The following is a 17,069-nucleotide window of genomic DNA, read 5'->3' as shown; positions in this document are numbered from 1 at the left end:
TTGTACACTTCATTCAGCAATTTCTGAGTGGCGCCTATGCAATGACATTTTTGGACAAAATTCAACAATTTCAGAACAAACTTTGCTGCTACAGGTTTCATGCCCAAAACATCCAGAAAATTTCTTGGCATGAGCCAAAAGATATGCCGACATTATCAGCAGAATCTCTGATGGGGATTTGGCAATTTTCCAGAACTATTTTCTTTACTTCTTCCACACTGTGATCATTGCGGGTGTCCAGGGTTGTCACCTTCAACGTCTTCTTGACCCCCTTTGAAACATTTACACCACTCACACTCTTGTCTTAATCATAGCAGTTTTGCCAAAAGCCAGTAACCATTTCAAATGTGATGCCACAATTTATTCCATTTTTCAAGCAAAATTTAATGCAAATTCTTTGATCCTTTTTTGAAAGTAAAAATTTGGCAAGCACTCTAAAACATATATAAAATTTTCAACTGTCAGCAATAAACAAATATGCAAAACAAGGTGAAAATGCAATCATACCTCAGGAACACATGTACCAACAAGATAAAAAAAAATTGAAAACTGAATTATAAAGCCCACGAAATTAAAAAAAATTCCCCGTTACCTTTTGCCTACACCATCTACATACAAAATAAAAGTGAAATTGATCTACTATCTATGTTATGATGGCAATTCACGATAAATTTTCAGTGTGGATGCAACCTATGGTTGCCCTCTTGTGGGAATCCAGCTAAAATGCTGTGAGTGATGGGTGTGGTGGAGAAGCAGGCACTATGGAAGTAGTGTGCGACATGTTGAGAATTTAGGTAGCATGGGAGTTGTGCTCAGATAGCCAATGTCATCAACCAGGAAATCTGGGTTTGAGTCCCTGTCCAGCACATATTTTCATTTATAATTGAATTATGTCAATGCCCTCATGTGACTGACACCAGTAATTCATTTTCATCTTCACATACACAGCCATAGAATCAAGAATGTGTGTGGTCTGTTCTTTTGGACATTTCCAAAAGAACAGGCACTACACAATACATACAACAGTACTATTTCTTTTATTTATTTCCATTTTGTACTCATCCCTCAGTACTGTAACCAAAACCAGATTCTGTGGAGAATTCCTTCATCTGGAGCTATCAAACTATGCCACTCATAAACATAGTTATTTGTTTTCTATCTCAATTTGTTTTGATACCTATACAGTATTTGTTGCACTCTTATTGCATGCTCATTTATTGCATGTTCTATGTTGATGTTGAATAGGGATGGAGACAGACTGCATCCCTGCCTGACACCTTTAAGAATTCTAGTTTCTTTTTGTGAATTTCCCACAACTGTTTCTTATTCTTTGTATAGTTCTTTAATTATTTTTCTGTCCCTGTAGTCTACTTTAGTCATTATTAGAATTTCCACAATTCTGCTCCAGTTGTAGTGTTTAATGCTTTACTTAGGTCTACAAAAGCTATGTAAAGTTTTCTGTTGACCATATTATTCTTCTTAATATTATCAATGGGTATATTCAAAGTCTTGCGATCTTCACATGTAGCTGCTCTGTTGTGCTTCAAAACCATAATCATGATACTTTTCTTAAGTCTTCTGGAGGGATGTTATCAATACCACTAGCTTTTTCTTTCCAGTAATTTAACGCTTTTTTAAAAATTAATATTCTGTAATTTCCGGTATCATTCCATTTGTTTTACTTTTTCTTCTTATTTTAATTCACTGAACTATTCTAGCTTGTAACACAATTCTTCAATACACTTTTTGCATTTTTAAGCTATATGCTCATGTTCTGTAGGAATCCTTCGCTTGTTGGAATGGAATAATTATTGTGTTTTTGTTTTACATAATGCTTTTTTTATATGGGCATGTGCGCCTTTCCTGCTTTGTAGTTTTCACTAATTATCACACACCATTTCCAACCATTTTTAGTTCTTTTTTTTTTTGCCTTCTCTCTTAACTTTGTTTCTCAGTCTCCTGTGTTCCAGTTCACTTTTTCTTTGCACTTTCTTCTTTGTGCTGTTAACATTATTAAGTGATCATTTCCCATAGCTTCATGGATTCATTTTGTGAAGCAAATTGTGTCCTTTGATGGAGTTGTTATTGCCATTTGATTTTCCGAATAGTGGTTTGTTGTTTAACAAACGTCGTCTTGGGTTTGAACTTCACAGAATTTCTATAATCTTTCTTCGTCCGATTTGGTTTCTGTAATTCATTTCTAACAATAATGTAGTCAAATTGATAGCATCCTGTACCTTCTGTTTTTTTTTTTTTATTTTTTTTTTTTTAATGTATATCATCTTGGGTGGTTCTGAAATAACACATTAATGATCATAAAGTATTTTTTATGCAAATTCAAAAAGTCTGTCCTCTGATTTCTAATTCTTAATCCATAACCCATTACTCCAGTTTCTTGTGCATGTCCTACCACAGCGTTTCAGTAGTCCATAATAATATTATCTCCATCGTGCAAATATTGCTGAACCTCTTGAAGTTGTTCATAAACTCTCATTTCGTTGCCACTATGTTCAGATATTGGCATATATACTTTGATGGCAGCTAAATCTACTGTTCTGCTTTGAATTTAATTAGCATTACCCTGCCACTATATAGTAAGTCACTTTTGACTCTTACCCAAGTACTTGGACAATACTATACCAATTTCAGTTCTTTTGTTTTAATTGCCTGATGCACAGAAATTGCCACCCCAGAAATCCCCTTTACCTTCCCATCAATTCCATTCATTTCTAACCTATTTGTAGTCTTGTCACCTCCTATTTTATGTTCTCCAATTTACCAAAAACTCAATGATCTAACATCTCATGTTACCACCTTTTATAGTGGTTTTTTTTTTTTTTTTGCTGTAACTTTATTTTTGCTTGGTTTCTATTATCAAACACATCTGCGATGTCTCACCTGGTGATCAGAATGGGGGATTATTTTAATTCTGGAAAATTTAGTTCCAGGAGGATACATCATTGATGCAAATAGTTTGCTGTAGTGAGATGATTTATGTGCTAACTTTTCCTTGCTTTCCACAATGCTGTGAGATAGCCAAATCAATGATTGCCATCTTTACCTGTGTCTGCTTGTAACTGTATCGGGTTTATCCCCATATGTATTCGATACTGAAAGTGCTGTTGTCTACTGGTGGGCTAATTTATTTAAGGCCTGCCTGAATATTTCATTTTCTCAGAACCACCCATATCTAGGAGGCATTCCATTACATAATACTTGGGGAGACACGTGATAGAGGAGAAAACAAGCAGCAGAAATAAACAGAGCAGGAGCATGAACATTATTATTATTTCTCTTTCCTGTCTCACACGTTATGTCTGGTTAAAAATGGAAAGTGACACGGACCTTGATCAAGCGTGACTTCCTTTTAACTGTACGGTATATGTTACATTGCATTTAGGAACTTTCGGGTAATTGAACATGTATCAATAATTACAGATTTCTGTAGTTGTATGTATACGTTTGGATGTAGTTTTATTGCGTTGATGTACTGGTGGATACTGTGTGGTATGACTCCTGTAGTTGATAGTATAATTGGTATGATGTCAACTTTATCCTGATGCCACATGTCTATGACTTCCTCAGCCAGTTGGATGCATTTTTCAATTTTTTCTCCTGTTTTCTTCTGTATATTTGTTGTATTGGGTATGGATATTTCAATTAGTTGTGTTAATTTCTTCTTTTTATTAGTGAGTATGATGTCAGGTTTTATTATGTGGTGTTGTTTTATCTGTTACAATGGTTCTGTTCCAGCATAATTTGTATTCATCATTCTCCAGTACATTTTGTGGTGCATACTTGTATGTGGGAACGTTTTGTTTTATTAGTTTATGTTGTATGGCAAGTTGTTGATATATTATTTTTGCTACATTGTCATGTCTTCTGGGGTATTCTGTATTTGCTAGTATTGTACATCCACTTATGATGTGATGATCTGTTTCTATTTGTTGTTTGCAAAGTCTGCATTTATCTGTTGTGGTATTGGGATCTTTAATAATATGCTTGCTGTAATATCTGGTGTTTATTGTTTGATCCTGTATTGCAATCATGAATCCTTCTGTCTCACTGTATATATTGCCTTTTCTTAGCCATGTGTTGGATGCGTCTTGCTCGATGTGTGGCTGTGTTAGATGATATGGGTGCTTGCCATGTAGTGTTTTCTTTTTCCAGTTTACTTTCTTCGTATCTGTTGATGTTATGTGATCTAAAGGGTTGTAGAAGTGGTTATGAAATTGCAGTGGTGTAGCCGATGTATTTATATGAGTGATTGCTTTGTGTATTTTGCTAGTTTCTGCTCGTTCTAGAAAGAATTTTCTTAAATTGTCTACCTGTCCATAATGTAGGTTTTTTATGTTGATAAATCCCCTTCCTCCTTCCTTTCTGCTTAATGTGAATCTTTCTGTTGCTGAATGTATGTGATGTATTCTATATTTGTGGCATTGTGATCATGTAAGTGTATTGAGTGCTTCTAGGTCTGTGTTACTCCATTTCACTACTCCAAATGAGTAGGTCAATATTGGTATACCATAGGTATTTATAGCTTTTGTCTTGTTTCTTGCTGTCAATTCTGTTTTCAGTATTTTTGTTAGTCTTTGTCTATATTTTTCTTTTAGTTCTTCTTTAATATTTGTATTATCTATTCCTATTTTTTGTCTGTATCCTAGATATTTATAGGCATCTGTTTTTTCCATCGCTTCTATGCAGTCGCTGTGGTTATCCAATATGTAATCTTCTTGTTTAGTGTGTTTTCCCTTGACTATGCTATTTTTCTTACATTTGTATGTTCCAAAAGCCATATTTATATCATTGCTGAATACTTCTGTTATCTTTAGTAATTGGTTGAGTTGGTGATTTGTTGCTGCCAGTAGTTTTAGATCATCCATGTATAGCAAATGTGTGATTTTGTGTGGGTATGTTCCAGTAATATTGTATCCATAATTTGTATTATTTAGGATGTTGGATAGTGGGTTCAGAGCAAGGCAGAACCAGAAAGGACTTAATGGGTCTCCTTGGTATATTCCACGCTTAATCTGAATTGGCTGTGATGTGATATTGTTTGAATTTGTTTGGATATTAAGTGTGGTTCTCCAATTTTTCATTACTATGTTTAGGAACTGTATCAATTTAGGATCTACTTTGTATATTTCCAATATTTGTAGTAACCATGAGTGGGGTACACTATCAAAGGCTTTTTGGTAATCAATGTATGCATAGTGTAGCGACCTTTGTTTAGTTTTAGCTTGATATGTTACCTCTGCATCTATTATCAGTTGCTCTTTACATCCTCGTGCTCCTTGCAACAGCCTTTTTGTTCTTCATTTATAATTTGTTCTGTGTTGTATGTGTCATTAATTTCTGTGTAATGACTGAAGTTAATATTTTGTATATTGTTGGCAGGCATGTTATGGGGCGATATTTAGCTGGGTTTGCTGTGTCTGCTTGATCTTTAGGTTTCAGATAAGTTATTCCATGTGTAAGTGTATCAGGGAATGTGTACGGGTCTGCAATGCAACTGTTAAATAATTTAGTTAGATGTGAATGTGTTGAGGTGAATTTCTTTAGCCAGAAATTTGCTATTTTATCTTTTCCAGGGCCTTTCCAATTGTGAGTAGAATTAATTGCTTGGGTGACTTCATGTTGCAAAATTATCACTTCAGGCATTTGTGGTATCATCTTGTACGTATCTGTTTCTGCTTGTATCCACCGTGCATGCCTGTTATGTTGTACCGGGTTTGACCATATGTTGCTCCAGAAGTGTTCCATGTCTGTTATGTTTGGTGGATTGTCTATTTTAATGTGTGTGTTATATATTGTTTGGTAAAATTTCTTTTGGTTTGTGTTGAATGTTTGGTTTTGTTTCCTTGTATTTTCACTTTTTTTGTATCTCCTAAGTCGTTTGGCCAATGCTTGTAATTTCTGCTTCTTTTCATCTAATTGCTCTATCACTTCTTGTTGTGAGATTTTACCTAACTTTTTCGTTTATTTTCTGACATTCATTTCTTATAAAGTGTGTTAGCTGTCCGATGTCTTTTCTCAGTTTTTCTATTCTGATCTGTAGCCTGTGTTGCCATGCTGGTTTTGTGGATTTCTTCTGTGTGTTGGTTGGTTCTCATCTCTGCCTAGTGTGTATATTTAGTGTAGTGAGTGTTCCGATATAAACCAGTAGTTGTAACTCTTCCATAGTTGTGTTTTCATTTACTTTGTTGTGTATGATTGTGTTGATAGTTTTTATTGTTTCGACTTGTGGGTTATTTGGCGGTCTAGGCAAGAATGGTCTAATGTCTGTATTTGTGTCTTTGTATTCTATATATGTCAGCTGAAATTTTTCTTCTATATCTAACATGTGTGTCACTTCGTGTTCTATTTGTGCTTGTTCTGGTGGCTGTCTTAAGATTTTGTTTTCCTCTGACTGCTTAATTGATGCGTGTTGTTCTTTGTTTGTTTGCTCTGGAATGTTTGAGTCCATTACTGTATTTTCTTCTTCTTCTGATTGCACATTATTTTGTTATTATTATTATTATTATTATTTTGTTATTATTTATTATTATTTTGTTATTATTATTATTATTATTATTATTATTATCATCATCTGTTGTTATGAGGAGGAGGAGGGTAGGGTCATCTCAAATGTGCACATGATCATGGTTCTTGGTAACTGTACTAGCATGTTATTAAACAAATGTAAATACAGTATTAACAGTTACTGTTCAGCAAGGCGAACTGGTTACCTGACCAGGGTGACAACACCACCACGTTTAAGCCTGAAAAGCAGGGAGAGGAGGCAGCAACAGCATACATTCTACTATTCTTACAAGTGGAACTGTATTGTGCATTGTAAGTCTGTACGCATCACTGAGTGAAGTGTCTGTCAATAACAGTAACAGAAACTGGGCTACAGTACATCTCACTTTTTCTACTCAGGACACTCAGCTGGCAGTAAATGTTAAACTACTTTCCTGGGTGATGATGTTATTTTCCACGGCTGTCTCTGGTGGTCTGCAGTACACGTTTCAGTTCTGGACGATAATCCCAAACCTTCATTCAGATTTATGCCTACTGATAGTATATTTTCAGTTTCTTTATCTGTCAAAACGTCTCTCCTCCAGTAGTTTACATTCACTTTTTTTGGGCCTGATACACAAACTTTAAAGACTTCAATGTTACAACGGTGCACACTAATACCACAACAGTGTAAGCAAACTGATTGCATGGTCTACTGGTAAATCAATTCCCTGTGACCACATCAATTTTTTCTCCAATAGCAAAGTCTGCAGGAGGTACGTTCAGCCTTGTGAGGATGAGTAAAAAGCTTCTTGAATATAAAAGGTGTGACACTGATACTTAAGTTGCGACTATGCAAAAAAGGCTTGTACCAAGGCTATGCGAGACATGACATACATTAATACCAACAAAACCATCAGCGACACAGTTTGATATATCATGACTACAAATCTTATTCTTTGCAAGATTTCAGTCCAGTTCTTTAGGATTTACCATTTTCTAGCAAAATTTTGTCAGTGGACTATAGAGGAAAAGATTAGTGTTCCTTAATTAATGCTGAAAGTTTGGCTTTCTTTGTCTCTCTGTACTTTTATTTTTTTTCTGCCCAGTTCTACATGTTAGTACAAAGCTTTCCTCTTACAGTAACAGAGAAGTCACGAACTGAAACTCTGCACTCCGACAATGAAACATTGCCTGACTATACTCTTTGTAAACTGTTACTTTGCAAACTTCATTCACAGCGTAGTTTGTATAAATCCGCAGTTTGTCTAAATAAGCCAGTTTTTCCCAGAATTATTTTGCTAGCCTGAAAGTCCAGTTTTTTGCTACAAGAACTGAGAAGTGTTTTCAAATTTAGAATTCCTTTGTATTGTTCCTAATGTCACATAAATTTCTGTCTAATAATGCAGTTATCTGTATCATCAATAAAATATTCATTCTTAGCATTTTGAGGCACTGGGACCCTCCTTCCATAATGTGCACAAATAGACGTAAATTTCGCTTGTCAATGGTTGCCTGCATGCTCAATCACCTTCATAAGCACTAATCACCTTTTTTGTTCTAATTGTCTGTAAATTAATTATGTTAACTGCAAGTTGATGTGGCTGCCTTGCAAAAGTATTTTTCCACAATTACCTTTCACGCTCACACTGCAGGTGACAGTGCACACCACTCTGAATTGGAAAGTGACTGTAACTAGCTACATGACCAAATTAGTTCCTGCTACACCCAGGTAACCAGTTGGCCTTGCCAAATCATAGAACACTGCTCATTTAAATCTCATTTTTATTTGCTTGTTAAGCCTGACTCAAATATTTATGCATCTAATTCTTGCTGAAAAGTAAATAATATTCTACAGGTTATCAGACCAATACTATGACTAGAAGTGCAGTTGACTAATCTACACCAACATAATATTTATAAGTCTTCCATGATTCTCTTAATAAATATACATTTTTTACTTGTTTTACTGCTCTTCTGTAAACTTATAGTAGCTCAAAAACTGAAATATATGTCCATCAGTTTGCTTACTACTCTCATTCCAAACTTTAACATGATTACGACTACGTTTATCATATGCTTTTACTGATGTTCATTTTAAGCACTCATTACAATGCATATTCATTGTACTTCATTTCTATGATTGTAGCATTAATCTTCCCACTCATTTTATGATTTCCTTCATTTAGAATATGAGAGTCACTTTCATGTGCTGAAATATTAAAGATCATCAAATATATGGTTTATCATACAATCACAGTTTGGATACAATTTAAAGCTCACCTTTTTAGACTTGATGTAAGGAACTCATGATCATGAGCTACTTTATGCATTAATTCATTCAGAATTGGCTGAATATTGACAGCTCTCTCAAATTCTTTTCTAGGAAACACTGACGGTAGGAGAGCAAATGGAGCAAATTGTAAAATATCCTCATTATAGTTTGTCTTTGAACGCATACATGCACCTGTAAACACAATAATTTCATGTGCAAACACGAATTAAAAGAAAGTGCATTAATAAACCAGCCAAACATTCAACTGAAAATACATATTTGGCTATGGAGGTTTTTACAAAATATCTGAAATGTTCACTGATGGGCACAAATTTAGCAATTAAATTTATCATTTTCTTGTAGCATGACTAAAAACTAATTGTTATTACATATTGTGCTTGCAGTATTGCATCCAGAGCTGTTATGGTATCCCATACTGATTACTGTTAACACACTATAAAAAACAGACATTAGTTTAAAACAAATAATGAAAAATCCAGGATGGAATAATGACAATATTATAGAAAGGATAGATTGATACTCACCATATAGTGGAGAAACTGAGACGCAGATAGACACAACAGAAAGACAACTGAACAAGTAAGCTTTCGGCCAAATGACCACCTCTGAAAGTAGACAACAAAAGCTTACTTGTTTAGTAGTCTTTTTGTTGTGCATGTCTGCAACTCACCTTTTCCACAACATAGTGAGTAGCAACCCATCCTTTTCATAATATTGTCACAGACTTTAGTTTGGTAGACAACTGAAGCTGATGTGAAAACTACAAGTGATCACAGTTATAAAAATCTTTCCTGGGACTTCTAATATCCACAATTCATAAATTAGCCATTTATCACTCGCAAGGAAAGTATTTGGGCTCGAACAAACAAACACACTTACAACAAATTCCTGTGCGGGACACTTTAAAGGTCTCTTATTGCACAACTGATATTCATTTATCTGAAAACCCCTGCAGTCGTCCAACAGTGGCCGCTGAGTATGCCATACTGAATTTGGCCTTTGCCCGGCAATATGCCAGTCAATACCAATAGAGACAGTGAAGTGTTTGTGCGATGTTGCATGTTGTGAAGTTATTTGTGTAGTGAAGCGTCAGATGGGTCGGCAATTGGTAATCAACTTTGCAAATGTATTGCAACTGGTTGACATGAAGTTACAACAAACTCTTCTTCATGAAGATGGTCCTGGTGTAGAATATGTAGATCAAAAATATTATCACCAGTTAGAAACAGACACGGCTGTAACACTACCACATAATTATGATGTTAATGAGGAACACCACCCTGTAAGTTCGAGAAGAGGCGTCAGAAGCAGTGAAAGCGAATTCTAAAACCTAAAGCGTAATCACAATGTATGATGGCAACACACCAGACAATGTTTATTATGATTATCACATCAGAGATTTCAACACATATGACAAGCTCTTGAAAAGATACCCTAAACTGAACAATAAAAGAGTGCTGGACTATGTGGCAAAGAAAAGAGAAGGTAATACAGTTTTCAAAGGACACTGTATGCTGCATTTCAATATCATCAAGCAACACGTAATGGCAAAGTCTGACAAGTTTAGGATAACATCATGTGATATTTGCTATTTACTAATACACCAAGAAACCTCTATTACTAAATGGTAAACACAGTTCATAGTTCATGGTGCATCATACCAGTTGCTGGTTGCCTCTCCAACAGCTTCCAGTGGGAAAAATATCGTTTTCAATATTTTATATAATTACTGACTTCAGGTGTAGAGAAATGTTCAATACAACTCATCGGCTTTGACCACTGACATAGGAAACATGAGACAAATGCTGTAAACAATATGGCACATGTAATACGATGTTACTGCCGACTTTTTCATATGGGCTAATGTACAGATCAGTCTGTCACAACAGCTAGGTTTTTTTTTTTTTTGTTTCAGAGTTGCTGGTTGCTGGCTTCTCCACAACCAAATTGTCACATTCCAACCTAATTGCTTTCAAATTCATTGGCTTTGCCAACAAACAATGTAACTGAATATATGCACCAAAAGGCATCATGACAGTAGCCACTAACATTACATCACTGACCAAGGCCAACAGCAGATATCGAACATTTCTCTTGACCCTACTGACTGAAAATAAACATTTACAATCCCCTCATGATTACTCTAAGTGGGTATTATGATCAAGGTTTAAGATAGTAAGACAATTACTACTGTTAGAAACCGACTGCGCACACCTTGAGGCACTGTAACTCATCATGAGCAACTACCCAAACTATATTCTTTTGATATTTGAAAATGAGAACAATTAGTGGCTTCCAACAAACTTAATACATAATTTCAAACCTTTTCTAAACTTTCCTCACTTGCATGCTTAACATCAAACACTTCACACACTGACTCATTTATAAAGTAATCATAGTTTTGAAGCTGCTTTATCCAGAGTGGGGCAAATAAAAGTGACCCGGAGAACACAGTTCCAGGGTACAAAGAAACACAGCAAAGGGTAGGAAATATAGTGCTAACCTGGCTATAGCAGATGTTGAAAGTTACCACCATTCATCTCCTGGCACTTTTGGACTCTGGTCAGGAAGCTGCTGAAGGCAGATCGAGGCTGGACTGCTGGAATTGCTGTAATTTCATATGAAATGTTCCAGTGCCATTCTTGAAGACTATTAGGGTTGTTGTGATACACCTTAGAGTTGAGGCTCCCCCACCATAAAGTAATCACACACTGACAGATCAGGTGACTTGGATGGCCAGCTAGGACCGCAACAAGACTGATCTCTGCTAACACCTCTGTCAGGATTGAAGATTGTGTAAATGTGCTCCGAGATTCAGCCTGCTGTATGGGCAGTTGCTCCATTCTGTTGGAAGTAGCCGAAGTCTTTTCATCCTCCAATAATGCTCCCACAAATTGTATCCACTCATTCAGGCCACTTTCATTTGCCCTATGCAAGTTCAATTTTTTAAGGAATTGGAGGTTTATTGGTTTGACACTGTTTCTGGTGTCCAGTTTTTTGCTCATATAATTTATTTCACTTCTACATTGTGCTGATGATTGTTTTGTGGCAAAAATCAATTTATGTTTTTGCACAGTTTAGTTTCAAACTACTATTTTTCATCCATGTCTAATTCCCCAAGTTTCTGCTCAGTATGGCAGAGTAACACTTTGCTCAACTTTAGGGCAGAAAATTATTGTTGAGTCATCTGCATTGAGAATGGTTTTAGACTGCACCTTGCCTGGCACATCATTAATACAATATAATATTTAATAGTAGTGGCAATAATACTGAACCTTGTGGAGCACTTAATTGTGTGTGTTTCTAACCAGAGAGGAATTTCTTGCCATTTTTATGAACAAGCCCCTTTTTTCTGCCCATGACTACTTAGAACTATCAGGGAATAATAAACTGCAAAGCAAGAAAGTAGCACACAGCCAATGCTATTATTCATCACCTCCTTCCACTTAGGTGTGTTAAATCTGTACACAGCCAACATACGAACGGCATACAGCAATTAGTACCTGAATCTCCCTACGTGGGATCTAAGAGGAATTGCAAATGGGAGCACAAAAAGGATCATAGGATTGCTTATTCTATGTTCTGCACAGAGGTAGATTTTGTTCTATCTTGTATTCTGTTTTACCATGCATCAGAGCCCAGTCCCGTGCAGATGTCACTACTTCTTTTAAAGTCTTCTCATCAAGAGGCAACTGCACACAGGGTTCCAATCTTCTGACAGCCATTGTTCAGCCTCTGAAACTAAAAATTTATGTCTTAGTATGTTAACTAATGAAATGATCTAAGTGAAAAGCACATATTTTGTGTGTTCTATAGTGTTATTTTACTTAGGTGGTTTTCAGCTTACAAGGCCATCATCAGACTGAGTATTGTAATCAAAGAAGGTGCAGTATTGTGAACAACATTGCAAAAATGTTACAGTCAAGAGTGAGTTATGAATACAGAGTAAATTTCACCTTGACAGTGCAATGGTAATGCAATTAAAAATATCAAAGCTAAGCAGTAAATAAATACAAAGAAAACAAATTAAAAAGATTAACATTAAACTCAAATAAACAGTGCCTATACAACAATTTAAATTAAATTACAATCCCTATAAAATAAAATTAACATGTGACAAGAGTACAGAAGAATACCTTCATGAGGTATTACATATGGAAGGCAATACAGAAACAGAGTAAAAAGAGAAAATTGACCATTTAACAACAGCATACTTGGAGTAAATAGATGATCAGAATAAAATAAATACAGGAAAAATGGAGAAATAGAATGGACCAGACAATATGCAAATAATTGGAAAAATGAAGATCGAGTGAAGTGTAGAAGAGGAAGTGTTGAGCTATTACTTGGTTATTTAATATTAAATCAGGGCTGTGGGCTAGATGTTTGTCAATTTCCAGGTATTCCAACACATTGTGTGTGTGTGTGTGGGGGGCGGGGGGGTTGCATGGGACTGTGGCTGGCAGCTGTGGCCTTCCTTCAATACATGCTCAGCAAATGTAGTTGCTATGTCTCTGCCATCAAGGCAAGTAATTCTGTATACCCCACTATTGGCTAATAATTTGGTCTTATCTTACTACTGAAAACATGGCAGACAGTGATATTCCTCACACAGTAAGAAATCCATTATTGCAGGATTTCAGTGTTTTGGCTACACTCTGTGGTATCTGTCCTAGGTATGGTATTGTACACCACTTCCTGCAAACACAAAGGAATAGTAGATGGATGGAACACAGAGGAGGGTTATAATTTTGAAACTCTCTCTCTCTCTCTCTCTCTCTCTCTCTCTCTCTCTCTCTCTCTCTGTGTGTGTGTGTGTGTGTGTGTGTGTGTGTGTGTGTGTGTGTGTACTGATGTAAATGTTATACATAATAAAATTTTGTTACCTCAACCAATGGCCATAACCCAGTCCTCACAGGAAACAAAAACAGAACAACATATTTTTAATAAAGAACCTTTGAGTGCAAACATTACATACCGGTTCTGATATGTAGATGATGTACTGTGTACATGGGCAGGAACTCAAATAGCAATGGAGAGATGGAGAGAGAGAGAGAGAGAGAGAGAGAGAGAGAGAGAGAGAGAGAGAGAGAGAGAGAGAGAGAGACTGAAGTAGAAGATGTAATTATGGTTGTAATGAAAAAGAAATGAAGGGTGGGCACAGCAAGGATGCAGACAAATAGATGGAAGTTCTTTGCTAGGTTTCAAGATATAAGAAAAGACAGGTGCCAAACTACTCAGTACACTAAATCAGAAAACCAGCAAAAGCTACGCATACACTGTAATCCATAGAGAAGTCTGGAGGAAGCCTTTATCCAGCAGTGGATGTTAAATAGCTGACAATGACTAGTTTGATTAATTGTTCATTGGTTAAAAATAGTCACAGTGTTGTTAGTATATACATGGTCATGAATGAGTAACATAGAATAGCCATCAATTAAAAATTCTTTATACTAGATACAACACCTTATAAAGACAGCACCATGGAACAACACAATTATACAATAGTAGAGAGACAGAAAGATAAAAAACCTGGCCTACAGCAATAGTTATATGGAAAGAATAATACCACATTGGTAACATGCATGCTATTCATAAACATTAATGGTAGTGGTGGTGGTAAAATGGAAATGATCGTATGGCATTTGGGGGAGTTTGGCCACCATATTGCAAGTCCTTTTTAGTTGACGCCGCTTTGGCGACTTGCGTGTCAATGATGATAAAAATTATGATGAAGAACACACAACACCCAGTCTCCTGACGGGAATCAAACCCGGGCGTCCTGTGTGGTAGGCAGTAATACTACTGCTACGCTATGGAGGTGGTGGTTGTGGCGGTACGATTATGACGATGATGATGATGATGATAGGATTATGAGGGACTCAATGGTGTGGTTATTACTCCCTTTATTATCATAATTAATGAGCCAATAGAAGAACTTTGTGGGTAATATGGATAGAGTCGGATCAAGAGCTGTGACACTGTCACAAGAAATGTGAACAGATAGTATTGATAAAAGACAATGTAGTACACACACCAATCAAAGTTGAGCAACAGGAGGGAGTTTGCAGACAAAGGTCCTCCAAGTAAAAGTTAAGGTCATTCAATGTGTTACGGGTGCCAAGGAAAATTAATACAGCTTAGATTTCAAGTACGGGAAGACAAGATTTTAGTTTTGTATCTGAAATGTGGGTGGAGCATGATAATTAAGTGTTACTGCCCGTGTACCTTTAAAGGTGGAGTACCTGCTTCAACAAGGGGACTACTGACAGGGCTCATGCAGAAAGCTGCAGGGCAGACTCCACTGTAGTGTATGGGGTCTATAAGAATCAGAACAGAAGGTGCTACTGACCTGTAAGCAACACATTCATAGCCTACTCGTGTAAAAATCAATGATAAGTAAAACTTGACTAGAGTCTCCCGATCTGCTCCCAACACAGTCTTTCCAAGGAAGCACAGGGAATTTAACTTCCGCATACAAGTTGTCTTGTGCTGCTTTAAGTGGGGTAATGATGTGAATTTGTGGGTGAACAGCATTCCTTTAAAGTGAAAGTCTACAATTTCCATCTGTTATTCATCCAAACACAATTTAGGGTGTAAGTGGGAGCATCAAATTCTGAAGAAGTGCATGATGAATTCTGTTGACGTGAATGACCCACGATTCTGTATGTGAGAAATACAACCATGACTTTGGTCCCATATTCATGTCTTATGAAGGACTTTTATAAGATGGGGTTCTGCTGAGCATAATGGATCAGAACTGTGGTACAAACAGAAGTTGTTGACTTACAAAACCAACATTTATGGCAAAAACCGAAATTGAAAACCAGCAGCAATGAGAACGAAAGTCATAAAATTGGAGAAACTAAAAGCAGAAGGAAGGCTTAAAAATCCACTACAGAAAGGGGTTGGTTGTCCCCAAAAAAAGCTTCAAATGACTGACGTCATTTCACTGGCACTAATAAACTTGAGAACGCGGTCGGCTGAGCGCGTGTCATCTGCTAAAATCGACGATATATCAGGCGATAGCTGCAGACGGGAGCGTAACGGATTAAAATAGGGGCACTCAATTAAAAGGTGTCTCACCGTCCACAGCTGAGAGCAGTGGGGACAGAGTGGGGGAGGATCACCGCTTAAAAGATGTTGATGGCTAAAAAGACAGTGCCCTATCCGGAGTCTAGTTAAAATTACCTCCTCCTGACGACGCGTTCGGGAGGAAGAGGTCCAAGCACAAGGAAGAGCTTTCACGTCCCGCAATTTATTATGGGTAAGTGTCGACCAATGCGTGTGCCATAAATGAACAACACGTCGACATAGAATGCTCCGTAGATCGGCGAAGGGAATCGATTGAATAGCTGGCCGAGGAAGAGAGACTGCAGCCTTGGCTGCAATATCGGCCGCCTTATTTCCACAGATACCAACGTGTCCCGGGAGCCAGAGGAACGCCACCGAGACGCCCCCAGGTGGAGCAAGCGCAGACAGTCCTGAATCCGGTGGACCAGAGGGTGCACAGGATAAAGAGCGTGGAGACTGAGGAGAGAGCTGAGAGAATCTGAGCAGATAATGTACTGTATCCGCTGATGGCGGCGGATGTAGTGGACAGCCTGGAGAACAGCGTAAAGCTCCGCAGTATAAACCGAACACTGGTCGGGAAGCCGAAAGTGATTTGGGGTGTCTCCAACAATATAGGCACTCCCTACACCTAAAGATGTTTTCGAGCTGTCGGTGTAAATAAATGTGGCGTCCGTCATTTGTGCACATAGAGCAGCAAGTGCCCGACGATAAACAAGTGAAGTGGTACCATCCTTGGGAAATCGACAAAGGTCACGGAGCAGGCAGATCCGGGGACGGAGCCAAGGCGGTGCTGTACCCTAAGTTGTCAAGAAGGTTTTAGGAAAGCAGAAGGAAAGAGAATGGAGCAGTTGACGGAAGCGGACTCCCTGTGGTAGTAGGGAGGAGGGGTGGCCTGCATACCCTACATCAAAGGAGGCGTCGAAAAAAAGGTCATGGGCTGGATTAGCAGGCATGGAAGACAGATGGCTAGCATAACGACTCAGAAGGACTGCTCGCCGATTGGACAGCGGAGGTTCAGCAGTCTCAGCATAAAGGCTTTCCACAGGGCTGGTGTAAAAAGCTCCAGACACTAAACGTAATCCACGGTGGTGGATAGAGTCGAGACGCCGAAGAATAGACGGCCGAGCAGAGCAGTAGACTACGCTTCCATAGTCCAATTTCGAGCGCACTAAGGCACAATAGAGGTGGAGAAGGACTA

The 17,069-nt window shown here is 37.5% G+C and overlaps 1 protein-coding gene across 3 annotated transcripts in view; it reads right to left on the bottom strand.

Annotated features, from left to right (window-relative positions):
• LOC126416740 (glutathione synthetase-like) overlaps nt 1-17,069 on the bottom strand; it is a 150,738-nt gene that overhangs the window by 117,948 nt on the left and 15,721 nt on the right. For all 3 annotated transcript variants that reach the window (XM_050084572.1, XM_050084573.1, XM_050084574.1), the window contains exons 2-3: nt 12,423-12,538; nt 8,785-8,968 (exon numbers count right to left, since the gene is read on the bottom strand). In XM_050084572.1, the coding sequence (XP_049940529.1) occupies nt 8,785-8,968; nt 12,423-12,522 (284 nt within the window). In that variant the 5' untranslated portion in view covers nt 12,523-12,538. The remainder of the gene's footprint in view (nt 1-8,784; nt 8,969-12,422; nt 12,539-17,069) is intronic.

This window comes from Schistocerca serialis, chromosome 8 (assembly GCF_023864345.2).
Source record: "Schistocerca serialis cubense isolate TAMUIC-IGC-003099 chromosome 8, iqSchSeri2.2, whole genome shotgun sequence".
NCBI lineage: Eukaryota > Metazoa > Arthropoda > Insecta > Orthoptera > Acrididae > Schistocerca > Schistocerca serialis.
The sequence above is the reverse complement of the archived record's forward strand: the minus strand, read 5'-3'. Positions and strand labels throughout refer to the sequence as shown.